This window comes from Columba livia, chromosome 2, assembly GCF_036013475.1.
Source record: "Columba livia isolate bColLiv1 breed racing homer chromosome 2, bColLiv1.pat.W.v2, whole genome shotgun sequence".
In the NCBI taxonomy this organism is placed as follows: Eukaryota; Metazoa; Chordata; class Aves; order Columbiformes; family Columbidae; genus Columba; species Columba livia.
Genome location: NC_088603.1, coordinates 157,650,085 through 157,673,309, shown reverse-complemented (window position 1 = coordinate 157,673,309; position 23,225 = coordinate 157,650,085). Strand labels below are relative to the sequence as shown.

Here is a 23,225-nt window from a genome sequence, read left to right as displayed (position 1 = left end):
GCCTGGGCCAGGCTCTGCCACCCTCACCAGGAACAAGTTTCTCCTCATATTTAAGTGGAACCTCCTGTGTTCCAGTTTGAACCCATTGCTCCTTGTCCTACCATTGGTTGTCACCTGACATTCTGGGATTCTGTGATTCTGTGAAACAACAAAACCAAAAAAACCCAAGGAAACAAAGAGTATCTGATGAGAAAAGAGGCTAAAAGTCAGAAAGAATGGCTGAACATTCCCGAGTACGTGCAACATGTTCTGCAAATGCTAATTTATATGAGAAGCAAGAGGAGCATGGTGGGATTTGGGAAGAAAATGTGTTTACTGTTGGGAAAGTTGTATGTTTTGTTATTTTAAGGAAGGTATATTTGAAGATTACACACCTAGAATAAATCATTTTTCAAATTTCAACCCCTAATCTCATGAGAAATCACACTCACTAGTAAGAATTGTTTTCTATAAGCAGTTCAGAAACTAAAAATGGAACAATTATATTCTGAATTTATATATTTTTATTCTGGTCTTCATGCTGATATTTTTTTTTAATGTTATATCTTAATGGGTGTCTGCAGTGGTACATTCTGGTATTTCTTTGCAGTTATTATAGTCAGTATCTGCAGTCTCAGGAGTAAACTGCCTGTAGCTAAGTACAGGCATTTCATCTTGTATTAAATATTGAGATCTACTTAGTGTTATTTTTACTATACTAAGGGAATTTAGAAAAAAACCTGAAAACACAGCGTATGTGAGCATTTCTTACAAAGTGAGATTTGTTAATTTAATTATGGAGAGCGCTGATAATGAGTATTTAAAAAATTAATGTTCCACTTCGGAAGGAATTTGAGGACAAAATCTGGCTTTTCCGTCTGCAACGCTGCATGCGGCATGTGTGGTCATACGATACCGTAATCACAGAAGCACAGGATCGACTGGGTTGGAAAAGACCTCAGAGATCATCCAGTCCAACCCTTGGTCCAACTCCAGCCCATTGACTAGATCATGGCACTAAGTGCCATGTCCAATCTCAGTTTAAAAACCACCAGGGCCGGTGAGTCCAGCACCTCCCTGGGCAGCCATTCCAATGCCTGACCACTCTCTCTGCAAAGAATTGCTTTCTAATCTCCAGCCTCAATTTCCCCTGGCAGAGTTGAAGCCCATGCCCCCTTGTCCTATTGCTGACTGCCTGGGAGAAGAGACCAATCCCCACCTGGCTAGAACTGCCCTTCAGGTAGTTCTAGAGAGTGCTGAGCTCACCTCTAAGCCTCCTCTTCTCCAGACTAAACAAGCCCAGCTCCCTCAGCCTCTCCCCATAGGGCTTGTCTTCTGGTTCTTCTAGTAACAAGATACAGGGCTAGAATCACAGTTAGTGCTGGTAAAATTGCTTGGGAATAAAGTTAAACTTTTGCTTAAAGAAAATGAGAAACAAATCGTTAGCTGCTTTGGGGAGATTTGATCTCAATCTGGAAGGTTCTACCTTGTGTATAAGTAGCAATAGAATGTAGAATTCTATGGAAATTCCCTTTAGATTTTGCTCTCTGCTTCTGGGTAGGAAGTTCCATAGTCGTAGTTCAGTAGAAATAATTGATCTGAGTTGTAGATTATAATTATTTGAACTGACAGTTAGAGAAAAAATCAATATATGAAAGGAGTTACTGTTCAGAGTCACTGCTGAGGGACTGGCAGAAGATTTCTACCTGTTGTCATTCAGATAGGAAACTCGAATGCCAAGTGTTTTCATTAATGGCATAGTATTCTTCAAATATCAGTTCTTTTTCTAATTTAGCTGTTAATTCAATTATAAAGTGAATGTGGGAAGGATCTCCATGAGCAGACTGGAGAGAATGATTAAAAACTCCTCAACAACTGGTACCTGCTCTATGCAGAAAATACGTTTGAGGACAAAATGCGTGAGAGAAACCAAGATGGTAATTTTTTGACAGTTTATCTGTAAAATATTTCTTGTTAATATAATAGGTGGTATTAATGTTTGGCACCATTGGATAAGAGTCTTGTCATCTGCAATTTAGCCTTGGAAATACTTTAATTCCCTTTTCTTCATCAACAGAAGAAAGGACCAATGAACTAGTAAAAAAAATATGAAGCCAAAGTGCTATAGGTTAAACAATTTATCCATATTTTTACTGTCAAGTTTCCAGAATGCAACTCTGCTTAAAAACAAGAATCCCTCCCCGGTTTGTAGATATTCCAAATTCCAGATGCGTTCAGTTGAGCCTTTTCCTGACTACCTGCCCTGAAAGGCCGGTGAACTCCATCCATCCTTTCCTTCCTTCCTTCCTTCCTTCCTTCCTTCCTTCCTTCCTTCCTTCCTTCCTTCCTTCCTTCCGTCCTTCCGTCCTTCCGTCCTTCCGTCCTTCCGTCCTTCCGTCCTTCCTTCAACATTTCTTTTTGGTCTGCAGTGATGCAGTTTGGGGGAATCAAATAAATTCTATTGATATTTGTAAAGATGAATGGAATCTGCAGCTCGCTCCGTTGTTTGTGTGGGTTTGACAAGGCCACTGCAATATTTCTACAACGATATTTAAATGGGGGGTCGTAGCATTTGGACCGTTGTGCTGCGGGAGAGGGTGGTAAATGGTTTTAAGATGGATCTTTGTAAGCTTATGAAAGTGTAAGGTTTTCTTTCTATCCTAGACGTAGAAAATCAGTCTTTCATATAATATGTGGAGTCCTTTCTAAGGTATGTGTGCGTAGAGGGGTTTAAAGGAGATTCAATCTACATGAATCCTAAACAATAAAACTCTCTCCGACCGCCTGAGCGCTCCTAAAAAGATTATTTCCTTCAGTCATTCTCCCCCATCAGAGATATTTACACTCCTGATGTAAGGTCTACCTGATGTTTTGTGTTTGTGCATGTGTGTTCATCCCTAGGAAGCCTCCAAATTATCACAGCCAGGAAAAGAAAATAGATTGGAGTGTTCTGTGGTTTGCAGAGATATTCAAAATCTCTTGTGGCCCCAGTATTAAGTGTCCCCAGTTAGATCTTACATTTTGGGTTCCTCCTGTTGTCTAGATTCATAGAAGACCATTAGGTCTTCTGGAACAGGCTGCCCAGGGCAGTGGTGGAGTCACCATCCCTGGAGGGGTTTAAAAAGTGTTTCGATGAGGTTCTTAGGGACATGGCTTAGTGCCAGAATCAGGTTATGGTTGGACTGAGTGATCCTGAGCGTCTCTTCCAACCAAAATGATTCTATGATTCCATTTTTTCCCCTGTTCTCTAGCATGGGATGTGGGACACTCACATAGGGTCATCAGCAAGTTTTCTTTGACAAATTCCTCACTACAACAGGACCAAGATTATGATGATGCCCTTAAACTCTCCTGGTCATCAGTGACTGTATGATTGTATTTTTTAGCCATTTGCTGGAGGTTTTTCATTTGGTGCAGGGTGTCAGGAAGGGTTTTACCTATGAAATGATAATGCTTTGTGACCTTTGGAACTAACATTTATTATATGTTTATCTGTAATTATATGGGACTGGGCTTAATAAATCAGCTTTGTCATATGGCCCTATGCAGAATGAACCACGGATCAATACTACAATAGTTTTCCCAAGCAGGATAGTGAGTATTACAGCAATTATATTGAACATACATAGCCAGGATTCAATAGAAATTGAAGGCGATTCTCCAGTTATGATGTCAGTAGTGTCAGATCCCTGTACCTGTGGAGTCCAGCTCTGGCTTTTATTAAGCGGTCCAGCGGGTTAATTAGGATGAAGTATGTTTTGAATGGGTTTGCACTTCTTTTATTTTTGTATTTAATATTGATTAGCTCTCCTGACATAACATAAACTTGAGTTTATTAACTGCAAATTAGAAACTGACATAAACAGAGTAGACGGGTATGTCCAGAGTATCCAGTGAAGGTTTTTATTTGTATTACAGGATGACTCTCATGAATTTTAATGAAACTAAATTAGGAATTGGAGTTAGCCCACTTGACTTAAAAGCAAGCTGGAAATAAGCAAAACATTTAAGTGTGAACAAGCAGCAAAATGTGAAACTCTTGATTTTGATGTTCGTTAAATCACTGGATTGTGGTTATTTTGAGCAAGCGACTGTATCAATGTTTCTGTTCCTTCAGCCCGACTTAGAAACATGAATGTTATTTCTAAGTTAGAAAATCCTTAGATTGTTCCTTAAAGCTTGTGAAAAACATGAATGGATTTCATGAAGTGTTTGATATATCTTTAATGACGCGATGTGGGGTCGGGTACGCTGAGAAGCTTCCCACATGCTGTTCATTAAGGAAAAGACAAAAACCCCAAAATTTCTTCACAGAAATAAAGGCTTAGAATTACTAAAAAAAATGAATGGATAAGATTAATGCTAGAGAATCAGCCTCATTTTTTAATATTTGCTACCCAATCACATTGTATAAAATGAAGGTGAGTGTATGTCTACAGCAATTGTTGAGACCAGATGCTTTTAGTTTTGTATAATCATCTTTCCACGCTCAAGAACTTCAAAGGTTTTCCATTTGATTTTGAATGTAATGAAGTGTTGAATATTCTTCAAGCGTACGAAAGAGCGCGGCATTTAATAAACCTCAAGCTCTTCTAAGGGAAAATGAGCTCTTCATTTTTCTGTCTGTCGAAGGTGGTGTGGAGAGGAATTCTGTACTGGGAAGTCCTGCTGACTTTGTTCTGTATTCCTTAGTTTTTAAAAGGATTAGGAAAAAAAACCGTCTGTTTACGTAAAATGCAGTTATTAGTTAGATTACCGTTTTTCTTCAGATAATAGAATGGATGGGTTGGGAAGATGAATTCTTGAAGGCACAGAAACTTTGTTGGTAAATCACTTCTGTGGCCTAATGTAATTGAACTTGTGAAACATAATGAAACACCGCTAATAAGTAATTTACTTTTATTCCTCTAGATGCTGGAAGCCGTTTTGAATTTTAAGTATTCTGGTGGACCGGGACATGTTGAAGGATATTACAGGAACCTTTCACTTGGCCTTCATGTAGAAGTAGAGCCGTCTGTTTTCTTTACCCGTGTCAGTACCCTTCCAGCAACAAGGTAAGCCCTCTTTTGACTCGTGTATAATATATTTGACTCGTTATCTCTCTTATATTGGCTATAACTTAAAAGACCATGCTGGAAAATGTCAATATTATCAGCAAAATGTAGGTAAATAGTTATGTGAACAAATTTTCAAATTCTTTATTTAGGTGTTTAGGCTTTTTTAACTGCAGACTATAGTTAAAGCAATCTTTGTGCATTGGGCGATTTCTGAGGTTCAAACATTCTTTAATGATGGTTGATTTTACCAGGGACAGGATTTATGGTAAAATTTGATGCCTCCTTCCTTCCTTCCTTCCTTCCTTCCTTCCTTCCTTCCTTCCTTCCTTCCTTCCCTCCTTCCCTCCTTCCTTCCCTCCTTCCTTCCCTCCTTCCTTCCTTCCTTCCCTCCCTCCTTCCTTCCTTCCTTCCTTCCTTCCCTCTTTCTTTCCTTCTCTCTTTCTCTCTCTCTCTCTTTCTTTCTTTCTCTCTTTCTCTCTCTCTCTCTTTCTTTCCTTCTCTCTTTCTCTCTCTCTCTTTCTCTCTGCTGTTGTGGTGTGTTGTGCATTACATTTATTTTGTGCTTGTCTAACAGAATCTTACCCAAAATCCATGTGTTCATCTTTGGATGTGAGAAATAAATTGTAATAATGTTCTCCTTCGGTACTTGCTCTCTTGTGTAAGCCACAGAGTAGTTTCATATATATTGTCGCGAGTTTTAAAGATCATGGCAACACGTGATGGTGGTCAAATGCCATAATAATGAAACCTGATTACCTAAAATTCATCAACCACTGTGTGCAATCACTTGTAATAATTATTTTTTTTGTGCTAGAATTGTCTTTATTTGCTACTAAATACGAACTTCCTATTCTATATGGTTTTAGTAATTTCATATTTCTTTACATACTGCTTAAGCAAAACAGCTTTTGCAAAAATGAATTCTCTAAGTTAATTATTTTATTGACCGTTAATCAACATTTTTTTAATATAAGTTCATCTGTGCTAGTAGTTAAATACTCTATAATCTTTAACTATTTGGAATTTATTCAAACTCTGGCAGTTCCAGAGGTGACATTTGAATAACTGTCATTCAAAAGATGAATAGAAGAGCTTGGCTTTGTTGGGAAGAAATAAGGCTGAGAATGGACTTTGTTTCATTGCACAGACGTGTGCGAGATATAAATATCAAGGAGGAGGAAATACCCTTTGAGACAAAGGATGAAATTAGTGCAAGAAAAGATTGTTAAATTGCACAGGAATATGACTTTAGAAATGAAACCCAAAGATAGGCAAGAAAGGGAGGTACAGGGTGTTTCAAAAAGATGGACTCAATTGAGAAGCATTTGGGACAAATTCAACTATCATCTCAATGTTGTCTGTACAGCAGATGGAAGCAAGATAGAGCATTTATAACAAGGTTACTAAAACGTGGTAGCTCATTAAACTGTTTGTAAATTTTTGTGCAATTGTTACATGTCGCCGTTGTGAAATTGGGTCCAACTTTGTGAAACACCCGGTAAGTCTAGGAGATATTGGGGGCCTATTTGATTTTCAAAGGGAAGAAATGAATCTCCAATATCCCACCATTGCAAAACTATCCAAGGACGGATGGACAGCAACGTTGCTTGCAAAACACAAAGTGTTTACACAGCAACAAAAGAAGTGAAACCTCAACAAAAGTTACCGTATCTAGTTTAGGGCTTGAACTTGGAGACACATGAACAAACGTGGGCAAGTTGGAGAAAGTGTAGAGCACGAAGGGTGATAAAATGTGGCATATACTACAGCAAAAGTTTAAAGAAGCTCTTGGTCTTGCTGAAGCCAAAGAGAAGACTGACCATGGATTTTAGGTACATAAATGGCACCACCAAGAGGACAGGTATCTGTCTTTCACAGTGGGCCATACAATAAATAATGACCTTTACATATAGCAAGTGAATTTTAGGTTAGGCAAAGATCACAAAACGCTGAAGTAGCTTTTGTAAAATATTTTTAAAATGAGACAAACAATTGTTTTGAATGAGTAGGTCATGTCTAGTTTTTATGACAGAGACTTAAACTGTATGGCTTTATTGATAAGCAAGTTTATCATTTTGCTGCTTGTAAGTGTAGCATAATAGGTATAAATGTATTATTTTAGGAACTGCTCTAGTCAAGTAAATCCAATGCTACTTGCAAAGGCAGAACAAAGTATCTGGAACAGCTGTTTGCAAAACTCCAGGAACCTCGTTAATGATGGTCAGAATTTCCTCCCTTCAATGGCACATTCTTAGGCCTTCATGAGGTTTTCAAGGTTTAATAAGTGATCTTTCCTTATCAACCTGGAAGTACCGCAGCATCTTTTTCAAGAAGATTCATTACACCAGTTAAAACACTCAGTTTGTGTTAATTATTTGCACGTATAGTCCCCTTCATTCGATGTCAACAATGTCCTTTGTCCTCTATGCGTATTTTTAAATGGACAGCATGACTGCTCTTTGGTTTGCTGCAATTACTTTCCTATAATCACAGAGTGGCCTGGCTTTGAACCTTCATAAAAACTTCAAATACAATGTGATGCTTTTATTTGAAATTCTCTCCTTGCTAAGCTGGTTTTTGTGCTGGGTTCTCCCAACTGCGTTTTGCGTTAGACGAGGTTATCCTACCCCTGCCCTGTCAGCCTGTTCTCAAGAATTTACGATGCGAGGAAAGCATTTAATCCTGAAATCTTTAAAAATAGATGGAGGTGCTAATACAAAGGTGAATTTTCTGCATTATTGGCTGTGCACAGTTTCACAAGTCCTGCAGCAAGTGCTAAATATAGTGGCTCCAGTTCAGCCAAGTGCTTCAGCTCCTATTGGATGCGTTTGCTTCATTCTTTGCTTGTTGTCATACTGATCAGTGTTTGCAGAAGAGGAGACTGAGGGGTGACCTCATTCATGTTTACAGATATGTAAAGGGTGAGTGTCAGGAGGATGGAGCCAGGCTCTTCTCAGTGACAACCAATGATAGGACAAGTGGTAATGGGTACAAATTGGGACACAGGAGGTTCCACTTAAATTTGAGAAGAAACTTGTTCCTGGTGAGGGTGGCAGAGCCTGGCCCAGGCTGCCCAGGGGGGTTGTGGAGTCTCCTTCTCTGCAGACATTCCAACCCGCCTGGACACCTTCCTGTGTAACCTCATCTGGGTGTTCCTGCTCCATGGGGGGATTGCACTGGATGAGCTTTTGAGGTTCCTTCCAACCCCTGACACTCTGTCATCCTGCTGTCCCCAGGACCCCCAGGTCCCTTTCCCCTACACTGCTCTCTAATAGGTCATTCCCCAACTTACACTGGAACCTGGGGTTGTTCTGCCCAGATGCAAGACTCTACACTTGCCCTTGTTATATTTCATTCAATGTTTCCCCACCCAACTCTCCAGCCTGTCCAGGTCTCTGATGGCAGCACAGCCTCTGGCGTGTCAGCCACTCCTCCCAGCTTGGTGTCACCAGCAAACTTGCTGACAGTCACTCTATTCCCTCGTCCAAGTCATTGATGAATATATTGAATAATATAGAAAATTAGATATATATTATCTGCTAAATCATGAAAGCTGCTTTTTTTAAAAGTTATCTCTTTCTGTCTGTTCCATACTATTGCTTTAGTGATCAGTAACATCATTCCTTTGCTCTTGCAATTCTCTGTGTAGATTCTCCATCAGAAGGAGAAGTCATGTCATTTGATATTATGTTATAGAGTGAAAAATAGGGGAAATATGTCATCTTCCAATCTGCTAACCGTTTATCATTAAATGAAACAAAGTTTGGTTTTGGGCTGTTGATTGTCTCTGCCAATATCTGAGACTCGATAACAGCAAATTATAAGTAAAATTTTCTACTTGCTCGGTTAAAATCTTGATTTACGGCTGAGATTTCCTTGGCTGAATGCTGAGGCACTGAGCTATTTTTGCTTAGTCATGAGGAGAAACTGTGTTTTATAATGTACCTTCTCAGCTGTCATTTCAGAATGAAATTTGTCATTGCTTTCATTTTCTGGATTCAGTTTTTTCCCTTTTATGGTGTTTGTCGGTTTTGTTCTACATTTTACCTCAACAAAAGTAAGAAACAATAGCTTGTTAGCTACTGAGCTTAAAAACTCAAAGTAAAATACAAAAATATGAACATTGATTTTTCCCTTAGGCCTCTATTGAAAAAAACCCAAGAAAAATGTTAATGAAATCCCCCCTAATAGTAACATAAAGATTATGGTTTATGTAAAAGCCTTCCAAACTTAATTGATGTTTCTTTATTTAGCTGCTTGAGCACATATACATGGGAAATATCACTGAAACAACTGGGGATTCAGGTTTATTTTTTGTTTTTCTAAATATCTGCTTGAGCTCGCCCAGAGATGACGGACCCAGGGTACATAATCAAGAACACAGTGGTTTGCAGCAGCTCAGGGTATAGGAGAGAATGAGTTAATGTTGAAAGTTTTCCCAGTCTGTCCTACAGCTCACCCACAGATCACCCCAGTCTTAATTGGCTTCAGGTATCTACTTGCTTGACCACTTATTTACCATAAAATTCAGATAAAACTATATAGGAAAACTGTACCCACTGCCTCCTGTAATTAGGTATAACATGTTGTGCAGATGAGGTTCTTAAGGACATGGTTTAGTGACAGTGTTGGATTAATGGTTGGACTCAATTTTGAGGGTCTTTTCCAGCCAAATGATTCTATGTAATTGATTCCTTATCAGGTCTTAGCCCAAAAACTACTGACATGATTCCGGGCCTCAAAACAGTTCAAGTGACCAACTGAGATCCGATTATCTGATCCCAGACTGCCAACAGAGATCTTATGCTAACGGTTCGGTGGAAGGGAAGCATTCTGTTGACAATTTCATGCAATATATCTTTTCATTTTGACATAGTCTTAGTTCTAAGAAAGTCTGACACTGGAGCTTGTGCTGACTAGATTGTCTCGAACTGTCTCCTTTGTGGTTACATCACCATCCCTGCAGGTGTTTAAAAGACACGTAGATGAGGTTCTTAGGGACATGATTTAGAGGTGGACTTGGCAGTGTTGGGTTAACAGTTGGACTCAATGATCTTAAAGGCCTTTCCCAACCAAAATAATCCTCTTCCTCTTCCTCTTCCTCTTCCTCTTCCTCTTCCTCTTCCTCTTCCTCTTCCTCTTCCTCTTCCTCTTCCTCTTCCTCTTCCTCTTCCTCTTTTTCCCTGCCTGTTCCTCTATTTCCCTTCCCTTCCCTTCCCTTCCCTTCCCTTCCCTTCCCTTCCCTTCCCTGCCCTGCCCTGCCCTGCCCTGCCCTGCCCTGCCCTGCCCTGCCCTGCCCTGCCCTGCCCTGCCCTTCCCCTTTTTCCCTTCCCTTCCCTGCCCTTGCCCTTCCCTTCTTCCTCTCCTCTCCTCTCCTCTCCTCTCCTCTCCTCTCCTCTCCTCTCCTCTCCTCTCCTCTCCTCTCCTCTCCTCTCCTCTCCTCTCCTCTCCTCTCCTCTCCTCTCCTCTCCTCTCCTTTTCCTTTTTCCTTTTTCCTTTTTCCTTTTTCCTTTTTCCTTTTTCCTTTTTCCTTTTTCCTTTTTCCTTTTTCCTTTTTCCTTTTTCCTTTTTCCTTTTTCCTTTTTTTCCCTTTCCCTTTCTCTTTCCCCTCCCCTCCCCTCCCCTCCCCTCCCCTCCCCTCCCCTCCCCTCCCCTCCCCTCCCCTCCCCTCCCCTCCCCTCCCTTCCTCTCCTTTACACATGTTGATTCTCTCAAAGGCATTATCTGCCAATTTTGGCAAGCACTGAGTGTCCTTCTTTATTGCCTTTATCAAAGGGCAGAGAGCATGAAAAAAACGCTGTAAAAATACCGTTTCACTCTGCACATTTGGTAAGAAGTCAAGTAAGACGCGCTTTCCATGCTCTGAGGTCTCTGTTGGTCTCCTTGTGTCCTTTGCCATTATGCCATCAGTACAAAAGTGTCTTAAGAGCCATCTACAAAGGTTAGAAAATCATGGTCTTGCTTATTACAAAGGTGGTGAGATGGTCTGACTTTGTAGGTGAAGTCAATCCACAGCGCAACAGGGATGCTGCCTTTACTTTTGGGCAAAGTTCAGGAGCCAGATACATAAGAATATTCTTACCTGTAAATTCTAAAAATTCAAGATGACGAACAAGGTAATTTTTGTTAATTTTTTGAGGCAGTGGAATTTTCTTCCTATCTTACAACAACCATACAGCCGATGAGACACCAGCTGCCGATTGCTTTTGGCAAGTGCAGCAGCTTACGCTCTGTTCTTGTAATTGAGTCAGAGACAAAAAGAAAAAGGAACTGCAGCAGGTCTGACACTGTTAAATTCAAAGTGTCAGTTCATCTAACTTGAGGTTCAAGTTAATTTTCCTTTGTACCATTAAGGTATATCATTTAATGAAATGGTTCAGTTTGGTAAAGAAGGCATCAGTTTATAGTGAAGCCTACAGTGTGCTCCCTAGTTTAAGACCTTTCATCGTTTTGGGTTTAAAGTTAGGATCAACTTTTTCCAATTTGGTTTCACTAAAGTGTTTGGAAGGTGAAAAACAACAATCTTGACTATGGTGGGAGTTGTCAGGACATCCTTAGTTTGGTGGGCAGAACTTTGAGACTTGATGAAATAAAACATAATTTTCAGAATTTGCATTCCAGTTTTTAGTGTTGCCTGTAGTTTCACTACAATAAATTATAACACATCCTCTTCAGATTTGGGTTAGAAATTCTGATCGTTATATATTTACAAACTATACAAGGGAAAGAGTAAACAGAATCACAGAATCAACTGGGTTGGAAAAGACCTCAGAGATCATCCAGTCCAACCCTTGGTCCAACTCCAGTCCATTGACTAGATCATGGCACTAAGTGCCATGTCCAATCTCAGTTTAAAAACCTCTAGGGACGGCGAGTCCAGCACCTCCCTGGGCAGCCATTCCAGTGCCTGACCACTCTCTCTGCAAAGAATTGCTTTCTAATAGCCAGCCTACATTTCCCCTGGCAGAGTTGAAGCCCATGGCCCCTTGTCCTATTGCTGACTGCCTGGGAGAAGAGACCAATCCCCACCTGGCTAGAACTGCCCTTCAGGTAGTTCTAGAGAGTGCTGAGCTCACCTCTAAGCCTCCTCTTCTCCAGACTAAACAAGCCCAGCTCCCTCAGCCTCTCCCCATAGGGCTTGTGTTCAGGTCCCTTCCCCAGTCTTGTTGCTCTTCTCTGGACCCGCTCCAGCACTTCAATCTCTTTCCTGAGCTGAGGGGCCCAGAACTGAACACAATACTCCAGGTGTGGCCTCCCCAATGCAGAGTACAGGGGAAGGATCACTGCCCTTGTCCTGCTGACCACACTAGTTTGGATACAGGACAGAATACCATTGGCAGCCTGTTTCTTCAACCACACTCTAACAGACATTTTTGTTACGCAACAAAAAGGTTCTTTAGTGTTTTCTGAAATGCTTCTTGGTTTTAGGTAGCTGAATTTTTAAATTAAATGTTGGCATTTTCTATATTCAGAATGAGAATCAACTGCCTCCTGACAGGCTGCTCTTTCTAGTCTTCTCTTTCTCAATATTTCAATGTCATAGAGCTTCGAAGGGTGGAGAAAAACTCTTGTTTTGGTGCTTGAAGAGCATTCTGTTTAATTTGGAGGAAAGCTGGGATATGGCCTGTTTAAAATGAATGGATGTCTCTACATGGAGAAAATATTTACTCGTAAATTTGTTTTTATTTTAATGAAAAAGAATTAATAATAAAAGCCAGTCAAAATGGAAACCAGGCAAATTCGACTACAAGTAAAGCCCTCATTTTGATCAATTCGCACAATTAGCCATTAGAAAAAACTGTCAAGCAATAGATATAATAGCCATTTTTAAATGTTCACAGGACTTGATGACTTTCTAGAATATATTCCTCATACACACAGCAGTGAGCTCAATATAGATTCTACTAAGTGGGAGCCCAAGACACGTGGGACGTTACAACCAAGAGTTAAATCATCTTGCTAACCTTAAACTCTGCTAATGCTATAATGTTGCAGTGGGTTCATGGAAGAGCAGCAAAAAGCAGCTTACAGATTGAGAGAATTGATTTTTGAGATCAAAATGTTAAATATGTACGGTTTGGCGCATGAAGACGCGAGAACATAAATCTGCAAATATTTATAGATGTGCTGGGAATATTTAGCGTAATTGAAAAGGTTTACAACTGGGAGAAGTCAGACGAGGACAGTTCTTGGAGTATGTGAAGAGGCCTTTTAATAGTAGGATGGATAATCTGACTTAATCATCTAAAGTTAGTCTCAGAAGCTTCATTTTTAGCCAACTTAATAAAAATCAAATTGAATTAAAGCAACCCTATTGAAAACACAATAGCTCCAACTAAGATGCTGTAGATCATTGTTTTGCTTTGTCGCTCGTTGTGTTTGTCGGTGGATTTTGGAGAGAGCGTTGATATCTGCCACTCCATTGCCTCTCATCGTATCCAATGCTTCTCCTCCCTTTTGAGAAGGGGAGAGATATTGAGGGGAGATGTTGCATATGGCTGGTTAAAGGAAACAGAAAAGAAACAGCAAAAGCGCGGATGTGAAAAGTCTCTGTGATTTCAGTCGATGGGGAAACGGAGCTGAGTCAGGATGTCGATAACTTCCCAAACCCCCCTGAGCGTCGCTTGTTTAAACCGACTTTAAAACTAAGCTAAAAACAGCACTGCAATAAGATTATTCACTGGAGTGAGCCGTCGTTAGAGCACGGCAGCTGCGTCTGGTTTTTAATACCGCGTTCAACGTTACTAAAGAATATCCTCTGCTGTCGTTTCAAATTGGAGCAGTAATCACAATACCCCTGAAAGAAACTTCTAGATTACAGTCTAATTGTCTGATGCCTTAGGTTCCCATGGCCCCAGTTTTGTGACTTATTTTTGGCATCGTAACGGTCGTCGTAAGATTTATAAAATACAGCATGATTCATCATGTCGCTGAGTTTTGTTTGTGCCGCATCTTGAATTCTGCAGTAGGGGATAAGAGTAATTAATTTATGCAATAAATCTTCTAGAGCTGTTGAATTAACTTTTAAGAAAATATTAAGAATTTCTTCTTTAATGTTTCTATCAACTTAATTTTCTATGTTATTTTGAGACTTTCAGATTATAAATCACTTATCCGAAAATAAGTTTCCTTGTATTCCAGTTTTTTGCATGTACAGCTTTCTGATGTATAGATTTTGTGTTACTTGTAAACTAAAATCTTCAACATGAAATTTATGGTGGATTGATTAAAAGGAAACATCATGGACAAATAAGGAGGATCGTTAGAATGGAAAATGTTTGCACGTTGTGATTTTTAGTATTTTTCCATTTGGTCTCTGAAACTGTTTGTTTGACCCGGTTTTGTTCCCTTTCCATTAACAGCTGAAATGACAGATGGAAAGAAGAGTAAAAGCCTTTCAAGAACTTCTATTATTTATCCCAGTGTCTATATACAGTCCAGGACAGCTTTAATTCCTCTTCATTTAATTTGGACTTTTAAAATAACGCAATAATTTGTATATCATTCCATCCATTGTGTATGGTTCCATTCAGAAAAGACAGATGTTGTGTTTGTGGTGGCTGCTGTGTTTTCCTGGATAATTTTAGGGAAATTAAGTTTGTATGATCACTTTAACTGTTTCGTCCTCTCCCCTCAGTAAATTTTGATTAATTTCAGCCAGCTATATAGGGATAAGTTAAATATATTCCTGCAGACTGGGCGCTGGGCAGAGAAGAGACATCCTAATTTATGTCACAGTGAGGAAAGGCAGAAGCACGAGTTTTGCAGAAATGGGAAACTCTGTATTAAATCCCCTGTCCTGGGCACTGGGGAGGCCAAACCCCGAATCCTGGGGTCAGTTTTGGGCCCTTCACGCCAAGAAAGCCCTTGAGGTGCTGGAGCGAGTTGAGAGAAGGGAACGGAGCTGGGGAAGGGGCTGGAGCACAAGTGTGATGGGAGCGGCTGAGGGACCTGGGGGGTTCAGCTGGAGAACAGGAGCTGAGGGGAGACCTTCTGATCTCTGAACTGCCTGAAAGGAGCTTGGAGCATGGAGGGGGTTGGTCTCTTCTCCCAAGGAACAAGTGACAGGATGAGAGGAAATGGCCTCAAGTTGTGCAAGGGGAGGTTCAGATTGGATATTGGGAAAAATGTCTTCACAGGGTTGTGACACAGTGAACAAGCTGCCCAGGGCAGTGGTGGAGTCACCATCCCTGGAGGGGTTTAAAAGACATGTAGATGAGGTTCTTAGGGACATGGTTTAGAGGTGGATTTGACAGTGTTGGGTTAACAGCTGGACTTGATGATCTTAAAGGTCTTTTCCAACCAAAATGATTCTATGATTCTAATTCATATTGTTTCCTTAAATGCTTGTCAGTTCATGCATATATGGAATAAAGCTAGATGACCGTTTAATTTTGTGTGTGTTAATTTGCGAAGATACCATGCTATCTCAACAGATATTCTGGAGGAGCGTCATTAATGGTTATCAATATGGAAAGGGGGAGTGTCAGGAGGATGGAGCCAGGCTCTTCTTGGTGACAACCAATGATAGGACAAGGGGCAATGGGTTCAAACTGGAACACAGGAGGTTCCACTTAAACTTGAGAAGAAACTTGTTCCTGGTGAGGGTGGCAGAGCCTGGCCCAGGCTGCCCAGGGAGGTTGTGGAGTCTCCTTCTGTGCAGACATTCCAACCCGCCTGGACACCTTCCTGTGTAACCTCATCTGGGTGTTCCTGCTCCATGGGGGGATTGCACTGGATGAGCTTTCCAGGTCCCTTCCAACCCCTGACATTCTGTGAATCTGCGAAAAACAACCACCAATCAACCAAACAAAATAACCCCCAAATGCACACACCCAGGCACAAACTGAGTTCATTCAGATGTGTTCGACTCAAACTTAAGAAGAAGGAGCTGATAACAGCAGAATGACCCCAAACCTCTGAAACAACTGGGAAGCCACTGATGATGCAGCACATTGTGTGAAATGTTAAAGTTCTCATCCTTCTCTAGGATGAATGGTAACTCACATCTAGTTGACTAGACTTAGAGGACTCAAAATACACTCAAATTGGATTTTTTCCCCCAGTAACTCACCCTGTACCTCCATCCCCAACCCACTAAATAACGTACCCTTTTATATGAAGGTGGATAATTTGGAAAAGGAAGAAGGAATTGTGGAAATGTGGGATATTCTTCCCCATTTCCAGGCATCAGTGGCTTACGACTGGTATTTCTCAGCCAAACTTTTGAGTAGACCATTATGGTATATAATTTAATCACCTTTAAATCCATTTATTAATTTGAGTGGTTTAAGTTTTTTATAAGCTTACACAGTGGGCTTTTTTTGTTTTTTAATTAGTTTGGATAGTACGAAGATCAGGGTTAATGGTCTAAGATTTTCTCAGTTGCTTTAAAATTCATTAAACAATGTGATGTTGGAAACTTCTCTGATACAGAACATAGTTTAAGCAGCAGGTTGTTGACTGAATAGTAGTTCAGTAAATGCATATTGGAGTTCCTTTATCACACTTGCGTAAATACGATTTGCCTCTCAAATCTCATTTACTGAAACTTTGAGACAGGTCCTTACTTGAATACAACTTCCAGTATTTGAAACTTACTCTTTTAATTGAAATATTTTTGTAACAATTCATTTTGTTTGGTTTTCTTTGCTCTAATAGTCTCTTTGATACTGTCCTGTATTTACTCTGAACATCTCATGCAATCTTTTTCTACAGTCTTAATGTTACTGTCAATCTTTTTTATACCTGTATCTCATTCTACATTTTCAAAGTGCTATAATAATTTTGTAACATTGATTTTTACTTATTAATTTAAAGACTTCCCTGGAGAATTAACTTAAAATTGACAAGGAAAGAATTGTTTCCCCTGCACATCTATTTCATGTGGTATTTGAAGAAGCTGAGATAAATGTTGTGATGATGAGTAATTTTCCCTGCATCGTCCAAGAGTTTATATTTGGGAATTTTTAGTATGAGTGGTCATGGTTAGTCCTGATGGGTTGCAGCTTGTATACATCCTTTATATTTATGGTGTGAATTGTTTTATTTACAAAACTTTGCTTCTGCTGCCAAAAGTTACTGAGCAAGGCTTGAATGTTATTTCAGACAGTTATTGGGTTTTGCTGTGGGATAAATAAAAAGTTCCTTTAGTGTTGAATTTTGTAAACACTAGAAGTCTCTCTTGCAGATCACAACTTCATATCTACTGGAGAGGCAGAAGTTTGCTGTGTCTTCACAGATCTTGTCCCACTCTCCCAATGATGAGATGGAAACGGGGCTATTATTATTATTATTATTATTATTATTATTATTATTATTATTATTATTATTATTATTATTATTATTATTATTATTCGTCCTCTACTGGTAACAGGACAGCTATTGGCTCAAATGCTGCCCTCCCAGTCACTTCTTTCTTGTGAGCTGTTAAAGAAGGGCATTTCTAATAAGAACCATGACTCCTTATTTGCTCTAAATTCTTGCTTTTTGACATGTTTGCTTCAGGCAGTCAGCTACCTTCCTGCTTTCTTTTCCATATTCTTTATTCATCGAGGTTTTACCCAAAGCCTCCATCCCCACTTTTGCTTTTGACTTTTGCTAAAAGACATGCTACTGTCCCCAAGCAGTGCTTGCTTGTCATTTAGCGCCTGATTGTACGTGATGTTGCTGTCACTTCTGTGACCTGAACCTTAACCTCCCCTGCTTGTCCCATGGGTGGTCCCATCTCAAGGGTTCCTCCTGTAGATGCTCTGAAAATGGATATTGTCCCATCCCACCAGGTGAGATCAGGTGTGAGTTAACTCTGGGTATTTCTGCACGGCAACGCAAAGTGAATGACACAATCACTCCAGGGGTCCAATTCAATTACGAATTTACTAAAAGCACTTGGGGGAATAGAAATTACATCAATTAGTGACTTGGTAAAAGTGTGTTATAATATCACAAAACTTATAAATACATTGATAGCAAAAGCCCTTCTAAAAAGGGTGAATTGGCAACAGTTAGTGACTATAATGCAAAACTTAACAAGACTTTAGCAGTAAACTTAAAATGATGTTACCTTTATCTGTTCAAGAAAAAGGAAAAGAGAGAGAGAGAAGGAAAACTAAGATATCAGAGAGAGAGTAAGATATCACCACTCCACAGGTCAGTCGGTCCCACCATGTCCTCTGGAGGGGGGGACGCATTGAAGATTTTGATAATGCCACCATCTCGTGTCACACGTGAGGTTGTTTTATAACCCAGTTCATTTACATGCGAGATAGGAGAGGGCTGTTCGTCTCCTCCCTCTGTTCGCTCTTCATGCCAATTATAACAGCTCTTCTGGAAACGGGTCTAGGGTCTTCAAACTAGTTGACAATGCTGACCAGAATTGAGTGGTTTTGCACATCAGGGGTGGCTGTTGGTTTGTGGTTTCTTCTGGTAATTAGTTGTCTGACAGATGCTTCTTCTCCATCATCCCAATTAGGCCATGAGGCCTTCACAGCAACAGTGTAAATTGGCTCTATCTTCACAGAATCCCAGAATGTCAGGGGTTGGAAGGGACCTGGAAAGCTCATCCAGTGCAATCCCCCCATGGAGCAGGAACACCCAGATGAGGTTACACAGGAAGGTGTCCAGGCGGGTTGGAATGTCTGCACAGAAGGAGACTCCACAACCCCCCTGGGCAGCCTGGGCCAGTGTTCTGTCACCCTCACTGAGAAGAAGTTTTTTCTCAAATTTAAGTGGAACCTCTTGTGTTGCAGCTTGATCCCATTACCCCTTATCCTATAATTGTTTGCCACCGAGAAGAGCCTGGCTCCATCCTCATGGCACTCACCCTTTGTATATTTATAAACATTAATAAGGTCACCCCTCAGTCTCCTCTTCTCCAAACTAAAGAGACCCAGCTCCCTCAGCCTTTCCTCACACGGGAGATGCTCCACTCCCTTCAGCATCTTCATTGCCCTGCGCTGGACTCTCTCCAGCAGTTCCCTGTCCTTCTTGATCTGAGGGGCACAGAACTGGACACAATATTCCAGATGTGGTCTCACCAGGGCAGAGTAGAGGGGAAGGAGAACCTCTCTCGATCTACTAACCACTCCCCTTGTAATCCACCCCAGGTACCATTGGCCTTCCTGGCCACAAGGGCCCAGTGCTGGCTCATGGTCATCCTGCTTAATGCAGCTGCATGCTTGTATTTGGCATTTTGCTATCTGTTTCTGATATTTTTCCATGCGTCTTATATTATAATCACTCAACTCTGCTATTTCTGCTTCATTTCACAAGAAAGAAAAGTTTACAAATAAGAATAAAAATTTACAATAAAATTTATTCTCTGTAGTTTTCTCAGTATTATTTCCTAAGATTACCAGAAATGTGGCTGGTATATTTGTATTGTGTGCTTATAGGGAAATTTGGATTTGAAGGGCAGTAGCTGACAAATATAAAGTATTCTGTGAGAACTGCCTGTGTTTGCCTTTTGCACAGAAGGGATAGAGTTGTCTGTCTCAGAATAATTGATATAATGGAAAAATAATCTAGTTCCCAGCTTGCTTTGGTCTCCAGACAAACCAGCTATTGCAGTAAATGGAATTACGCAGAATCACAGAATCGACTGGGTTGGAAAAGACCTCAGAGATCATCCAGTCCAACCCTTGGTCCAACTCCAGTCCATTGACTAGATCATGGCACTAAGTGCCATGTCCAATCTCAGCTTAAAAACCTCCAGGGCCGGTGAGTCCAGCACCTCCCTGGGCAGCCATTCCAATGCCTGACCACTCTCTCTGCAAATAATTGCCTTCTAATGGCCAGCCTACATTTCCCCTGGCAGAGTTGAAGCCCATGGCCCCTTGTCCTATTGCTGACTGCCTGGGAGAAGAGACCAATCCCCACCTGGCTAGAACTGCCCTTCAGGTAGTTCTAGAGAGTGCTGAGCTCACCTCTAAGCCTCCTCTTCTCCAGACTAAACAAGCCCAGCTCCCTCAGCCTCTCCCCATAGGGCTTGTGTTCAAGTCCCTTCCCCAGTCTTGTTGCTCTTCTCTGGACCCGCTCCAGCACTTCAATCTCTTTCCTGAGCTGAGGGGCCCAGAACTGAACACAATACTCCAGGTGTGGCCTCCCCAATGCAGAGTACAGGGGAAGGATCACTGCCCTTGTCCTGCTGACTATGCTGGTTTTGCTCCCTGATTTATATTTTTCCTTGTAAATTTGTTTCTTAAAAAGATAATGTCAAGGTAATCTGAAATAAAAAAAACTTTGCATGCGAACACTCAAAGAACTGAAAAAAAATCTGGGGCATTTTCCATAGAAGTGATTCTGAAAACTGGGTAAGGAGAATTTGTACAGGGGATCAAATGCTATGGGGCTTAATATTGTGCAAGTCATAATGGCCATGGAACCTTCTCTTTTTAGGAGAAGTGCTTCTGTCTAGTTTTAGTGAAAAAAGAAAGTTATTAAAAAACCCACGGTTTTATAGTAAAAGAGTTGGAGTAGGCTATAAAACGTATGTATGCGAATGTATGCATATTTATGCATATATATGTATACCTATGCATATATATTTATGTATAAGTATTAATTCTGTGTTATTGAAATGGTGCTGTTCTTTTTTCCCTGCATCTGGCCAGCACCCGGCAATGCCATCTGCTTCTCGATGTCTTCAACTCTACAGAACACGAGTTGACCATCAGCGCTAGGAACAATGAAGATTTAATTCTGCATGCTGGGGAATGTCAGCGGTAAGTGCTTTCAGTGTTAAAAGGGCCTTGGTTTAACCCCAGTATTTATTTATAGGCAATCGGTGATATTTGGATACTATATTTCTTTTTAAACATGTCAAGTAGGCTGTTATGTGTATTGGTTCTTACAACCCTACTATGGTGATGTAAAGGTCATATTGTAGCCATCTATAACCATTATTTGCTATCATTTATCTACCTGGGATTCCTATTCCCTGGTTGCTTGGCTTATCTATTTCCAATGATCATTACATCTAGATGACACCATTTTCGGCTTAAAAAGATGAAACTGTGAAAAAGGAAACATTTCTTGTTCTGCACAGTTCTCTTTAAATGAGTTGTGCTGCCGTCTTAAATCATGCACTTGATAAACTTATTTAAAGAGAATACTTGGATATCTTCAAATCTCAGTCTGAATATTAAATTCAAAGTAAAAACACATCAAATGCAAGGCAAGCAATTGTCGAAAAGAAGTATAGAATCTGTAACAATAGCAGTAAATTCAGAAAGCTTTTTACCTTAATGACTCCAGAGCACAACCACGAGAAAATACATTGACCCAAACCAAGGCTGAATTTTCTCAATTTTACTTTACCAAGGGTTGGACAAAAATATCAGTAACATACAGAGCTTGTTCCCTTTGTTTAGAAAGAATTGGGTTATTTATATATATATATATTTAGGTAGTCTGAAAACAAACCAAAACATTCATGTTCTTATCCGTACTGTTTCATAATTTTGTTTTTATGCCTCTTGCTATTTCTCATCATTTTTGTAGTTGGTAAACGCCTTGAAATTTTTCACTCCCATTGTTTTGGACAGCATGTAACAAAGAGAAATAAAGCTACAAATAACGTTATAAAGTTCACTTTGCATCTCCTCGATCAATTTACTTTTATTTTCCTATGGATTTAATAATTTAAATATCCTTAGATCTTTATATTGTAATGGATATAAACCCTTTCAATAAGTCTTTTGAAATATTCATTTATCAAGGCAAATTGTGTATTTGCTGCAAGTATTTAAGCCTCTTAAGGACAGTGATTTTTATTCTTACGGCAAGATATTTTATTTGTACCTTTTGTTGGAAGTTGCACTGAGTTATCTGTGAGTTTTAAGCTCATTTATGGTCTCTTTCTTGAATGACAAATGCTTTGAATTGTGACAATGTGTATATAGCTCCTATGTTGCTTAGAATTTTAATTATGAATTTGATGGACTGGCTACAGAATTTAAGATTAGCTTACTCCTCCTAGCAAAGGACTTTTGTAAATCAAAAAATATCAGAAATCTCCTTTTTGGAACAATGTTCTAGATCTTTCCTTTTAAACACGGGACAGTTGTTCTCAGGAGTTCATGTTTGAACCAAATGTTTTCAATCCAAATATACAATGCTTTTCAACAGGGCCTACTCTTAGATTCTCCTTGTATAACTTTTTGCCTTGGACATCGATTTTTGTTAATATCTGATTAATATTTGAAGAGAGGCTCTTCCATTAAGTTCCATTTTATCTTCCACTTCTGTCTACCTTCTTGATTTTGGCCTCAATCTTAACATTTTCCTTGATCCGTTTTTATTTAAATTATAACTTAATAACTTGGGTCAGTCTTGCTTCCTTTTGTGATTTATTCTCCCTCCATAATTTTGAAATGTTCTGTTCTGACCAAGTGTTTTCTTTCTTCGTGCTCTTATTACTGGAGACTACAAGTGTTTCTATATTCTCTGCCTATGGACCTACAAAGGAGCGTAATGCTGGTGTAATGAGGAGGGTGTAGGAGACGGAGACAGAAATGCCAAAAAATCTGGGATTGTCAGCACTGCCAAATCTTTCCAAGTCCACACAAGGCATTCCCTGGTATCCATCTTATAGAATCCATATTATTCGGTGCTTTCCACCCCCATCCTGTTCTCCAGGTTAATTATGTTTCTGTAAAATGGATCAAATGCATAGAATACTACACACCCTTTATACTTGAAGGTCTGAAGTTTGCTTCCATTAATTTAGAGGTAGGGAAATAACAGCTGTTACGATAACACTGCACGAAGCATGAAAAATTGTATTATACTGTTAAGGAAAAGTGACATCCGTTAGACCATTAAAATATTGTCTGGAAAATATATGCCTTTTTGTACAGTAAGATAATTCTGCTGACTAGTAAAGACTATCATTTTGGCTTGCAGAAAACCTTAATCTTACAATTTACTGTCATTTTTTAAGCCATTAGTTGGGAATGTTTAGTGTGTGTGTTTTATCTGTTCTTGGACATGGATATAAGCAGTGTTTCTGAGAAATGATGCTCTTTTCCCTCTGTTTCAGCAGAGAGGAACACATAGTTTGCTCCCTATCATTTTGTAGTAAGAAATGATAATTTTGGCTCACTGATTATTTTGTTCACTCCTTTTTTTCCATCTTTTATTGTTATGTGTTCTGCAGACACACAAATGGAAAGGATCAGCCTTTCATTT

General features: G+C 39.9%; 1 protein-coding gene across 8 annotated transcripts in view; it reads left to right on the top strand.

Moving 5' to 3' along the window:
* TRAPPC9 (trafficking protein particle complex subunit 9) overlaps positions 1-23,225 on the top strand; it is a 525,236-nt gene that overhangs the window by 161,892 nt on the left and 340,119 nt on the right. For all 8 annotated transcript variants that reach the window (XM_065054500.1, XM_065054503.1, XM_065054502.1 and 5 more), the window contains 2 exons: positions 4,891-5,033; positions 20,648-20,758. In XM_065054500.1, coding sequence (XP_064910572.1) covers positions 4,891-5,033; positions 20,648-20,758 — 254 coding nt within the window. The remainder of the gene's footprint in view (positions 1-4,890; positions 5,034-20,647; positions 20,759-23,225) is intronic.